Source organism: Tigriopus californicus, chromosome 2 (assembly GCF_007210705.1).
Source record: "Tigriopus californicus strain San Diego chromosome 2, Tcal_SD_v2.1, whole genome shotgun sequence".
NCBI lineage: Eukaryota > Metazoa > Arthropoda > Copepoda > Harpacticoida > Harpacticidae > Tigriopus > Tigriopus californicus.
Genome location: NC_081441.1, coordinates 1213820 through 1226837, shown reverse-complemented (window position 1 = coordinate 1226837; position 13018 = coordinate 1213820). Strand labels below are relative to the sequence as shown.

Here is a 13018-nt window from a genome sequence, read left to right as displayed (position 1 = left end):
AACTCCAATTCGTTGGTCTATCAAATAATATATATAAATAAAAGTCAAGTAAAATGAATAATCTTCTCGTCTTGAACTGCTGGGAGTCCAATCTAGGTTGCGGTTAGGAAGTCCGCACAAAAAAAAAATGGTTAGCAAATAACTACACATTGTGTTGGCGCGTGACAGTAACAATAAGTAATGAAACATTGGTACCGATACATCCTGATGGGCATATCAAGCAATTTGTAAGTGATATGCAAAGTTCTGTGTTTTTGCCTTGGGATTCAAAGCCATTATATTATATCTATGATCTTGTTCACGTTACTTCTCAGACTCATCGGCTTGACTAGCATCTTGTTAATCTTTAATATTCCATCACAAAGAAATTTGAGTTCAGCATCAACATATTGTTGATGTCAGTGTGCAACTATAACAGAACACTTTCATGATTAAGATTAAAGTTCAGGACATGATACAAAGAAGATTTCCTTATTTTCAAATTTCTGAAACATGAAAGTAAGCCAATTCTTCCCAAATAAACATTTATCTCCTGACCATTTGCCATGTACTCCCATGCCCCAATGAATACAAGTTAAGATGTGCTTGATTTATAAGAAGTACGTAACATAAACGAAAATGGGTTCCAACCATTAGCAAAGTGTATCTCGAAATAATGTAATCACAGGGTGGCCATCAATTCGCAAGACACTATCTCTAAGCATTGATATTCTTTAAAAAAACATCAATCTTTTCATTCCGTCATTTGTTAGCGATACTTTTTGCAATAACAACATGTTTTGTTGCAAAAACGAGCCCAAAACAGTATGAGCGCATCTTGGACCTCCACCGTGCGGGGAAGAGCTACTTCAAGTCAGCTTTAGAGGCTGCATGGGATGGTCTTGACGAGAACGCCATCCTCACAGGATGTCAACGAGTTGGGCTAAGCCTCTTTGCCATTAATGCGGCCAATAGAGGTTATTGTGAATGAAATGAAATTAACTATTATGCGAAAATATTAAGTGGGAATTTGTATTGTTCTGCTAAAGTATCCGTAAAACGGCCTTGTAATCAGTAGTTTTATTTTAAAACTGTCGCGCGACTTTTCGGTCACTTTGTATATAAGCGAGATAGACCTATTTAAGATGGATGGATTGATGAAATACCAATGCATATCCAATCTAGGCGGTTGGTAGATTATCTGCAACCTATTCTGCACTTTCATGTAATTGCATGTCAATAACATTTCTAGAAAGAAAATCAGGAAACAGTCAATTTTATGATTTTCTCCTGAAATCGACCCGAATTCACGAAAATTAACATAATTTGCATAAATATTGATGTCTTCGCAGAAATGGCTAAAATTCATAGAAGATTGCAGAAAAATGTTAAGTTCTGTGATAAGATTGCAAAGTTTTTGGATGCAATTATTGTGCAGAAAAAATCTGGGATATTGAAGTCTGCACAATTTACAGGATGCAAGTTTTGAACGACCCTGCTTGCCAGCCATGAGAAATGAAATAATTCAAGGTGATCTTGGGTATTTTTTTTTAGAATTTAGGCAAACATCACAATCAATCTAAAGCGGTTTGCTTGTTGAAGCAAATTTCATTCCGAAATTCAGCCAAGCTTTGAGTTAGTGACAGACCCACAACAAAAGTGTCATTTTTCTTCAAAGTTTTCCTGACTCAATATTTGATATTTGATTAGATCACAGTGCGTGTTGGCTGTGGTGTTTGTCCAAATTCTCCCTTCACAAAATGACCAAAATTAGGGAGCTGCAATGCATTTTCCTTACATTTCCTGTACTTGACATGTGGAATCGGAGTTGCATGCCTTGAGTGGGTCTTTTCGTGTGTTGATTGAGCATTGACTTGTATCTTCTCGTTAAGAACACCCCTGCTCTCTGCTTTATTGTGGCAGTATTTTTTGGCTTAATGGTTCTCCGAGGACACATTTTGGCTTAATGAATAAAATCTGAAGGCTCCTGGAATATGGGCAGTTGAGCTAAATATTCATATTTCAATCAAACCAGCTCAATCTGCATTTCTATCACCATCAAGGGTGTCTTCAAAGAAAAAATGCAAGCCTTTTTTTTCCTTTCTTTTGCATCATACGCTCGTATGTGAAAAAACATTAAAATGAATATTTGAGATGCCTCGAATGGTATTGAATTAGTCTTGTTTTGGCTTTCGGGTACATTTCAAACCTGTCAATTTTGCTTTCGACTATAAAAAGTACACCATCACTTCTGACTCGTTAGCACGAGACAAATCGAAGGTTTTTGATCCATTTCATGGGATCTTGAATACAAACATTGTCTGGTTATGACTGTACTGCACTGAAAAGTGGCTGATTTCTCTCGCTGGGATTAACAGCCCAATGGCATCAACTCTGTCATTGCTACCAATCTTTTGAAGCAAACCATTTCAGTCTGCCAAACCACATTGTATGTATCCATGCTTTTTCCCACTAGTCACAGAAATGTGACCAGAATTTTTCACACTGCGAGGCCATTTGAGCTTGGAAAAGCGGTGGAATGCATGAGATTTACCAATAACCATTTCGCTAGTTTTAGTTGGCTAGTGTAACGAGTGTTGAGCATTTGAGCTAACGAATGCATGAGCAATTGTTCAATAGTAGAAATAGAGAATCGATACTTCAGAAACCACCAACCATACGACGGTTCGTTTGATTTCTACCCTACCCAGTTTTGGAGCAGGCACTTTTCACTCACATGCATTGCTTGCATGCATGGAAGCATTTGGTCTGCAGATAGCAATTTACAACAACTTAAACAATCTCATTGGCATTTGTGACTTCCAATATGATCGGAACTTCAACAGGGTGGCGGTTAGTTGTTCAAGTCCCAACAATCCCTCTAGTTCCCACCACTGACTCACTAGGAGAAAAAATGATTGATTCTCCCAAGAAATTAGTATTTCGTGTCAATGAGGTCAATGAAAAGATGCTTTACAGGGTGCTTTTGCAAGGCGCTTGTTTAATTGCAGTTAATCAAATGCATATATTTGGTTTATCAACGACTTGAGCAAGAACAATGAAACTTGAAACGTTGATGGAAGTGACCGGAGATTACTGGAAAAGGTGTTTTTTTTTCGCTCCAGTACCGCTTGAACAGTTTTATTGCATTTTCCCGTCAATTGTCGCTTGCCTGGGCAGACAGACACAAAAGTTACCACTGGCCTATCCCAAAACGCGTCCAATAAACATGTGCAATGAGTGTTGGGAATTCAAAAATCAAAGCTGAGCATTACTGCTGCCGCTTTTGCATCTGACTGCTTGGTTTGTGGTTTGTGGGCGGCCAGAACCAGCACATAAAATTTGCGGCAGGACGACTTCCCCTGAACTAATAGCTGTCGTGGCAAAATCAACTTCGTAAATAATCCCAGAACAATGGCTTCAGTCAAATACCACCAGGGTTTCTTCTTCCCAAATATCTCTTGAGGCCAGTTTTTTCAAGCTTGTACCTCGGAGGTGGGGGCTTGGTCGTTCATGCGGTATGCAATTACACTCGCCAAAGTGACGAGCGAATGTTCATTCTTGATAACGTCCAAACCTTAACTCAGAAGTATCCATGGGGGTTTTAAAAACTCGCCTCTGGTCAGTGATGTGCCCAACGGGTTCAACAGGAGCGTTGTGGAGGTCAGCAAACCCTACAACAAATCTTTTTCTCGATATCATTCGTTCTTTTTTGGAACTACATATTATGGACCCGGTGCAATGCTTTACCCTGGAGACTCATTTTTCGTAATGACCCATTCCGGTCATAGATTTGGTTGGAACCGGAATCCTTTTTAATGCACTTTTGGCTGATGTGTATTGGAATCTTGAACTTTTGGGGCATAATAGATCTTTATCAATGGATTTTATTGCAGTTCCAGGTCATCTATCCTTAAAAGATGTGTACATCCGACATTGCAGCTTCATAAACTGCAATATTTTTATTCATAAACACTCATTAAAATCTGGAAAAATAGTTTTTGGACTCATTTTTGCTATTCATAATTTTCCCATTTTCACAATGCTTTTTTGGAAACGGTAGAAAACTATAATGTCTAATGTTATGAGTTGAATTTTGGTTTCTTGTTACCTTCATTGAATTGAAAGTAGGCCAGTTATTTTCCAAAAAATGGCGATAACTCATCAGTTGCTGAAATAAGTTGAGAAAATGCAAAAAAGTGCGTAAATATAAAAAAGTTGTCAAAACTTGCAAAAGAATTGTTAAAATCTGCCAAAAGAAGTACAAATATGCAATAACAATTTGCAGTAATGCAAAAAGACTTATTGCAATTGGGAAGAGGTATTTTTTAGCCTCTTTGTATAATTTCTATTTCACAAAATCTTGGGTCCCATCTGTATTTATTAAGCTATTGATTGAGATGACAAGATATTAACTTTTTTTCTTGCAATGTTTGACATTAGGACACGTTTTCATGGTATGTCATGATAAACAATTAACTCTCTACTGCAGTCATCTGTTTTTGCTACTGCTGGTGCTTTTGTTCACAAAATATTTTTAGGTCGGATCAAACCCACTACCAAATGTAGTTCAAACACAGACTTTCCAAAAACCAAAAAAGGGAGTTGAATTGGATATTCAAAATTCTTTGGTAGACCAAATATTTATAAAATTTAAGTGAAAACAACTTCATAAATCATAATCTTCCACGGCTGTGCTCGTCACCTTGTACTCGTCATAGCTGCGCAATTCTGCCATATTGCCTCCTTTTAGTAGCAGCTGAATGATGATATCAGTACAAATTTTGGGAGGTCAATAGGGCATTTTTAAAAGAGTAGAGGTACGAAAAAAACAAGATACAAAGCACAATGTCAGACAAGACCGTTTTTAAGATTTCAAAAAGTCTTTTGCAAAAATAGAAAGTTCTAAAAGAGGAAAATTAAGTCCAAAAAGTGTTATAGGCAGAATGCGATAAATCAATCAGATCAAAATTGCTCCTTGTAATTTTACGAGGTAGAAAACTGGAAAAGATGGATTCGAGTATTTTTCTCAACTCTTGATAAGGCTTTTTGACCACCGTGATGAGACGGGTGAGACGAGAGGAGAAGAGACGACCGTATCCAAGAATCCAACTCAAGTCACTTCCCAAAATTTGACGGTGACTACGTGAACTCATCTGTGTAAGCTCACACACCTTCAACTCACACCATATCCAAATCATTTTTAGAGACAAGACCTATTTTTTGATCATATACTCTGCATCATGTGTACGTTTTGTTTGTTTGCTTGTTCGGAGTCAGATGACAACTCTCTCGCTCGGCCTGCCATCTGATGATGGGTGTCCCAATTAAGGGATAATCCCGCTCCGTTGTCACAGCCAGACGTGCAACATTAATTATTACCTCACCCTCGGGAATGATCGCAGGTTCGCCCATTTAAGTTGCTAAGGCAGCAACTTATGCAAAGAAGTTTGGACTCGGCTAGCCTGGGCTCGAACCAGGATTTGCAAATTGAAAAGGGGATGCTCTACCAATACGGTAACACAGCTAGTCTTCGTTATGAGTACGTATTTGGATATTAAGATATATTTCAATATTTGCCGACATCACAAGAGACACTAATACAGCTTGATAAAATAAAACCTTCAAAATAGTTCGCATTTGATGAGTTCTATCCCAGACATGAGATGGCATCTCGGTCAACACGGCAATTGCGTGTAATCTAAGCTGAATCCGGTGAGGCTGGCCAATCCATTGCCATCACTTGGCCTGGTCAGCACATTCATCACGAAAGGGACGTTTTCCAGGGCTAGAATGGAATCAATGCAAAACGAATGAACACAAAGGATGGGATGCAAATGCTGAAGCATGTATTGAACATGAAAATCCACAGGGTTTTTGAGCAGGATGTACGATAGATGGTGTTGCCGAGCACTCTTTGGAGTCTGAAGCAATTTGTGGCGGTTCAGATTGTCCACTAAGATAATTTTTTAGCAATGTAAAGAGGCACATCATTTTGGTTTCATCGAAATGCAAAAGCAAAGAAAATGACATGGATGGCCAATCCTCATGCATGATTCAGTGGGACTCGAATGATCTTCTTTCCGGTAACAGGTTTAATAACGCCTTTACAGCTTCCTGAACATCCGTCTTCTATGGTCGGGATTGATTCTGATTAGGGTTGGTACTGGAATTCGTCAAAATTGAGATGGAATCAAAGGACTAAGAACTAAGGCTGGAACCTCCGGTGTCAAATTGAACATTTTCAATTGGAGGCCAGCAAATCGGGGGCCAAGTTTTGTTAACAATGTTCGATTTAAGCCATTTTTCTAGGGTTGTTGTAGAAGTGAGGAAGCGAACTATTACATTGTGCGAAGAAAAAGGAAGGCATAGATAGCGATTTAGAAATTTTGCAAACATAGCGTTGGTTGCCTCCCAAATACTTTCATGTTCCTCGTAGCTAAAGGGCCACAAGCTGTTTGCAGAAGCCAGGGTGTGTTTGCCTCTTGTGAATCCGAATTGTTCTTCACGAAGAAATCCCATTGTCCTCCACAAATTCGACCACTCGGGTACTTCAATTATATTGCTTCTTATGTTTCTGTTTTTCATGTCCAAAGCGGCCATCCACCGACATTCAGTACACATTCACTAACTCGCGTGGCCGTATTTCAATTGTCAGACCCATTCTAACTTACTTTACATCTATTATTACCTAACATCACAACTTACATTGCAATGTTCCAGGAATGGCTGTTCCCGGTAATCCTCCAAAGACCGTGTTGCAACGCATTGAAGGCACCCGAGTGACTGGAACAGATCAGTGGAACAAGGGTTCAGATTTTAGTTATTCCACACCACGGGCACATCACGCCCCCATGTCGTTTTGTTACGCCTCAATGCCTTACCAACGTCTTGCTGAAGCTCAGGGAATGTGCCCACAACATTTTGAAGGATTGTACTGGGAATGGTTATGAAATTGCTGTTCATACAATTGTCCTGCAAGCACAATGTGTTCTTATTTTGAAACACGAACATTTAAATTGTAGTAGTGGTTGTAAGGATCCTTAAAACTAAAAAAACAAAACCCTCATCTCGTTTAACCTCGTTTCTAACCCCCGAAGTTGACCGCGATGTTGGTTTTTCTCGTAGAAAGTGAAAGAAGCTTGAAGCTTTTAAGGCAGAAGTTATTCTTCACAGAAATTGCCGAATGCTGTAATATTACATTTTGCTACAATGTGTTGTATTCATAGAATGGAAACTCAAAGCTAGAACTTAGTTTCGCTCTATGCTTTATGATCGCAATCTCCTCGATTGAATATGGTTGGACTAAGAGAGCTTATTCAGAGCGAAGTTCTCAAACAGTTTGTTGCCAGATAATCTTGTTTTGGATTGAGTAAATAACACCAGATTTCTCAACTTCCCACATCAGGGAAGTCTTTAACTTTGAGAATCTTTTAAACTGTTTTTCTTTCATGGTTTTTGTGCTATCGTTGCCAACGTTCAGTCACTAGAAACTTTCAATTTTAGAAGGTAAAAAGGCTTTGCTTGGATTCTACTTGAAAGCACAACTTCTTTGGTTGATCTAGAGTGAGGTATCTTGCCACAGAGCCTATTTACCCTAGGGTATGCATTCCAATCACCTGCATTTGACACATTTTGGAGCGTATAGAGCGCACTTTTGGGACAGAGATGTAGAAATATGACCTTGATGAGGGCATGTTCTTGACATATTGGCCATTTACTTATGCCGATTACAAGAAAAGTATTTGTGGTTACAATTTTTACCAGGAACGCCTCACTTTGGCCGCAGGAATGGGGACTTGTAATCCGTACCTTTTCTTTAAAAAACAGGATCTATTGCACGATGCATTTACGATGCTTACTACAATTTAACGAAAAGTGATGCGTGTAGAACCTCTTTTTCTCATGACTAAGTTCTTCAGGATAGAGTATTGTGAGAGCCTGGACAACGCTTTTTTACGCACTTTTATTTCGCTAGTTGGAATGGGATTCCTGATTGGTAGTCTCCCAGGAATGGGCTTGAAGACATACAGTATCCCTCTTTGAATATTGTATTAATCATGTATAAACATTCATTCAATTGTTGATAACTTACCGAGACAGTTGAAGGTGAATTTGCATCCAAATCGAAAGGGTCAGGGGAAGTGATCTGTGTCTCCGAATATTCCACCGAGCAATAGCCTAAGGCAAATGAAATAATAAAGAAAAACACCAAAAATCATCTCACGTCGTGACTGATGGCAGGCCTTTATCTTTCATTAACGATACTCGTACCTTCCCTTTGTCGAATGCAATTAGCATAATTTTGGTTGCCGAGTAATTGACCCCCGGGAAAATTGTACGACGTGATTGTTCCAGTGCGACCCGTGAAATATTGGGTGCATCCACTCGGAGCCCTGTAAACATGCATAGGTGTCAGATTTATCACACACACTTACATGTGCACATGTATAGCCATTATGGGGCGTTACCGGACTAAGCTGTTGCAATGAATGAACGACACCTTGATGTTGTATCGCCTGTCTGCGGTTCCGGTGCCTTGCAAAATGTTCACTTGACCTGCAGAGTCTCCCATTCTGCCGCTCTCAAAGTACACTGAAAGGGAGCAAGCAGATTCATGTGACTGAGTCTCCAAATGACCTTCAATGACCAGAGTCTGATGATTGAGTTCAAGATCTCTGTCTGAATGGACCAAACTTACTGTGTTGACCGGTGAGAATGCCGCACACGGCCGGGGGAAACGCACTCACCGACGTTGAGTGCGGGCTGATCACTGTCAAACTGTCCCCTGTTCCTCCACAAGAACCTGAACAATAAAGGCCACTAACTTGAAACGAACTAATGCGTCAAGAAATTTGAAGGGACGGGGAAAAAATCAGCAAATCACAAATTCGAGATTTAGGCCAAAGGATGGAATGAAATGGTGGACTGATGCATTATGTTTAAGAGCAAGTGAAGACATCTGATATTCTTTCCATCAACTAAAAATCAACATGATTTCGCAATAAATATTTCAAATTGCTTGGGTCTCAATTCGACGAAAATTATACTGGAGCACCGGGAAATCATAAATGAATGGTAAATTAAATGACTTCGAAGATGGTAAGCTTACCTGCATTCGTTCCGAGGGGAATATTTGTGGTTTCCTGAAAGTCCAACCTAAAACATCCGTCTCGTTTGAACGGAACAAATATCCAAAGGAATCGAATGCATACACTGTACTCACCGAATTTGGCAAATGTCTAAAAACCAGGATAAAAAGATTAAGTCAAATATGTCTCACGGAGCAACTGTTCTGAACTTTAGAACTATCTTACCATCCGCAATCCGATCTAGGATCACGGAACAAGTTCGGCCGTTATCGGTATCTGCCCCAGGAAAGCCCATGTTCTAAAACGTATTATCACCATTACTTCTCGGGTCTCGTGGTTAACATTTTCAAAGCGACAATGCAAATTCAAAGTTCAGCTCACCCGAATGTAAGTGCAATTCTGAAAGGGAAGAAACAAAATCATACACACCATGACTAAATAAGACCGAAAATAGTTGATTATGACAACGTCTCTTGGCTCACTCGATTCAAGGTTCCTCCACATCCAGTTACAGCAAAGATGCAGCAAACCCCGAAGCCTGCAAACAAGTCAATTGCTCAAATGGTACTTGATTTTTATTTAGAATCCCTCATGGATTTACCAACCTGAACCACAGTTCCCATCGGATGTTCCTTCCTGTGCTGAGCATTCTTGGGCGCTCAAGCACGTCCCCGTTGTTCCCAATGAAGTAACCGCGGAACAAGCACCGTTCTAAAATTGAATCTCATCACTTCAAACAAGCCCATCATGCCTGGGAGAGGCAACAAAAAGCTGGATTCATTTATTACCTGGAATTGAACGATGTTGAAAAGGCTAAATAGTCCTGAAAAAAAAGGAAATAAAATAGGATTTTCAAACAAAAACTGGGTTGACCTGAAACTTACTCTTTTGTCTATGATATCCAGGAAGCATCGAGTTTTTATCAAAACGAACTCCTGAAACATGCTGCAAATCGGCCAGATTGGTAAGAATAAGACCGATCAGAAAGCCTTTGGAAAACATGGTCGTGTTCGTTTCGAACGGTCAAAACGTATTGGCAAAAGGAGGGGAGAAATCCCGGCAAAATCACGACTGAAATGAAATATAGAACGTCAATATTTCTGTAAATTTGGCTCTAAGGCGAGCACTCGATCGCCTATACTTTGAGGTTGAACAATCCGTAAGCTATATCTTGCCCACGCTCTTTCAAGAACAGCCCATCCAATCTCGGTCTTTAAATCGCAGGTCATATGTTATGTAGGTGAGCGAAGCACAAAGGCAGTAAGACCAAAAGAGGGTGCTCCCAGCTGCCAGTGAGTCCAAAAATCCAAGAGTCCAAGAGTCCAAGTCCATTGGCAGACCAAATTTTTGAGCGAAGGGATAACAGCTGAACGGTATGGTTTCTGATTGTAGGGGGGCTGTCTTCAATCAAATGGAGTAGCTCCGTTCCATGGTTGCCGATTCAGCTGCAGTAGAAAACCACAACAAACCTGTTTAGTGTAAGAAGGAATTAAGGGAGTTTGGGTGGTTGGAAAGTAATCAAGTTTTCATCCTAGAGGTCCTGGCGTTACCATCCGTCCATACAGGGTAATTATTAACATAGCATTCATCTTATTTTCCTCTGTTTGTGTGGAATAAGCTCCTGTTGTGATTGTTAATTGCACACAAAATATGACCTATTTTATTTCGCGTGGCAAAACCTGGAATCTCTCGAAGATAGACTGACGGCTTTACAATTTTTCGCCGGGCCTTCTTTGCCATCGCAATTTGTACGGTCAACCGCCACAGAATACCAACTTGCGATACCAAAAAGGAAATATTTTACAGGAGCCATTCATCAATCCTTTTCGGCACTGCCACAAGTCAACATTCAGTGATTCTTGAGTAGCAAAAAGAGTTCTCTAGATTTGTTCGTTTTCGGACACTTGTCTTTTATCTGCCAGATTACGAATCCACCATGGGAGAGCGAAATTGCAACTATCTTTTGCTTATTACCATGAGTCTGGCATTTGGCGTGGTGACTTCAACAGAGGACTCCCAGCACAACTTGAATGCAACAAGTTTGACTCGTCATGGAAAAGGTCTGGAGTGCATCCAACAATTCATCTGACAATAACAGTGTTTTAAACTGATCTACGTCTTTATTCCAGTCTTGTCTTTGTTTCAAATCATTCAATTCAAGGTAATCGTTCACCCAACATTGCCTTATTTCAGAAGCTTCGTTCTCTGGCACCTGTTGGGCTCTAAAGGTTTTGTTATCCTTTGGCATTTGATTTTACCAATTGTATTGATCCAATGCCTTCAACTAAAGGTAACAAAACTGCACTTTTTGTGAAGAAACAAAAATGGGCGAACAAATTTCCTCAATTTTATGAGGCACTTTTCCTAAATAAGTGTTGTTTTTCCAAACTTTAACTCATTTCATTTGTTTTCTTGTAGAACGACCCTTGTACAACTGGTGAGACTCGAAATGGAACTTGCTATACCCGTAAGTGTTCAACGATTAGCATGTTTTCTAACTTTTTAAATGCTTTACTACTCTAAAAATTTGACTTTACTTATTTCAGAGGTGGAGTGCGATAGTAGAGGTAAGTTCGAAAACTGTTTTCTGCTTCAGATAAAGCAGAGACCTTCGGAAAAGTGTTATCAAGCCCGAAATCAGTTTCGTATTCAATGAATGATATGACCGAGAAATATTATGCTTGGACATGAACCAAGTCGTCGTACAAATCTGCTAAAGGTAAGTCATCTATCAATATTTGTTCCTCGTTATTTATTTACTAATGGTTATTCCTCGTGTTCACAAAATCAAGTCAAATTTACTAAGAACCATAACGAAGTTGCTGTTGTCATTGTTTTTGCTCTTGATTGCTCTAGTGACTCCTTTGAATTGATACCATGTTAAGTCATTTAGTGACCGCTTGTCTTGCAGCTAATCAAATTGCTTTTATTATTCTGTTCCTCGTTTCTTTCTTCGAAACAAATTATATCTTTCAAATTATCATGGCTGTAGATTGATTGATTTATTGTGTGTGCTGATGAGTCAAATAGTCAATTGTTGGTCAGTTTGTTAATGTCGTGATTTCTAGCCTAATTGCCAGTTCTCTTCTTGCCAGTTTTGGAGCTCAGTAACTAATACTAGTTTCATGAAGTTGAAGGTAAATTCTAAAAAAGAAATGGTATGATGAATATATTGATTGATTCATTGACGCATAATTAGTATGTTATAATCAATGAACTGATTTTTTATTTGAACTTGTAAGAGTTTCATAGAAATAAAGATGCATATTAAGACGAAGGGATACATTTGGAAACCCTAGAATCACACGAACTCGGTGAATTCCCCGCACCAAACAAATGCCATTGTCTCATTGTTCAAAAACGAGTTAAACTTATCTAAAACAGACTTTCAAGTCCCTCGTGGATCAATTTCCAAAGTCGAAGTTTCACACAAAGACTGCAATTCTAAATTTGCAATAGAGATCAAATAGGTTGATCGTCACATTGTATTGTACGTACAGTTCAAGGATTACTCGACTGTGTGGCGTTTGTTGAAGATGTCTGTTAGATGTCAAATTACCTACTTAGCAAGGGAGCTCTATAGTTGATTATAACTTTCCTAAAGTCAAAGGCTGCGTGGTGAAAATGGTTTCAGGGCTACCCGACAAATCGATCGTGAACATAAGATAAGCACAATACACACATAGGGTAACACATTTTTCACATTTACAGAAGAAAATTGAAACTCTTGTAAAGGATGTGCGAATCTGAAAGGCATCACACATTTCACTATCCGATTCTGTTCTAGGCAAATTGTATTTACTTCAATCAAGGCATGAATATAATAATTGATGTAGTTGTAGAATTCGTATTTCTTTTGTATTTGGGGATGCTAGGATCGGAGGGGTGAACCTCGCCAAGCCAGCGAAGCTAGCCTTCCATATCATCCATATAAAGTTCCGATAGGC

The 13018-nt window shown here is 39.3% G+C and overlaps 1 protein-coding gene and 1 long non-coding RNA gene across 2 annotated transcripts in view; one reads left to right on the top strand and one right to left on the bottom strand.

Moving 5' to 3' along the window:
- Positions 1-5657: 5657 nt before the first annotated feature.
- Positions 5658-10078, bottom strand: LOC131891941 (uncharacterized). The gene is made up of 15 exons (XM_059241647.1): positions 9956-10078; positions 9860-9894; positions 9677-9782; positions 9554-9609; positions 9453-9470; positions 9297-9369; positions 9206-9221; positions 9092-9138; positions 8681-8785; positions 8451-8574; positions 8254-8375; positions 8075-8160; positions 6864-6954; positions 6688-6765; positions 5658-5767 (listed from the first exon to the last, which is right to left on the bottom strand). The coding sequence occupies exons 1-15, from the start codon at positions 10071-10073 to the stop codon at positions 5658-5660; spliced, it is 1185 nt and encodes a 394-aa protein (XP_059097630.1). The 5' UTR covers positions 10074-10078.
- A 1420-nt stretch (positions 10079-11498) lies between these two features.
- The window catches only part of LOC131876937 (uncharacterized), a 2773-nt gene continuing 1253 nt past the window's right edge, over positions 11499-13018 (top strand). The window contains exons 1-2 of the long non-coding RNA XR_009372832.1: positions 11499-11538; positions 11618-11638. This is a non-coding gene — a long non-coding RNA (uncharacterized LOC131876937). The remainder of the gene's footprint in view (positions 11539-11617; positions 11639-13018) is intronic.

Coding starts and splice junctions, on each gene's coding strand:
- LOC131891941 (XM_059241647.1), bottom strand. CDS start 10,073: ATGTTTTCCAAAGGCTTTCTGATCGGTCTTATTCTTACCAATCTGGCC. Junction 8,786..9,091: donor TCCCCTCGGAACGAATGCAG/GTAAGCTTACCA, acceptor TTTATTGTTCAG/GTTCTTGTGGAGGAACAGGG. Junction 6,766..6,863: donor TGAGCTTCAGCAAGACGTTG/GTAAGGCATTGA, acceptor GATCTGTTCCAG/TCACTCGGGTGCCTTCAATG.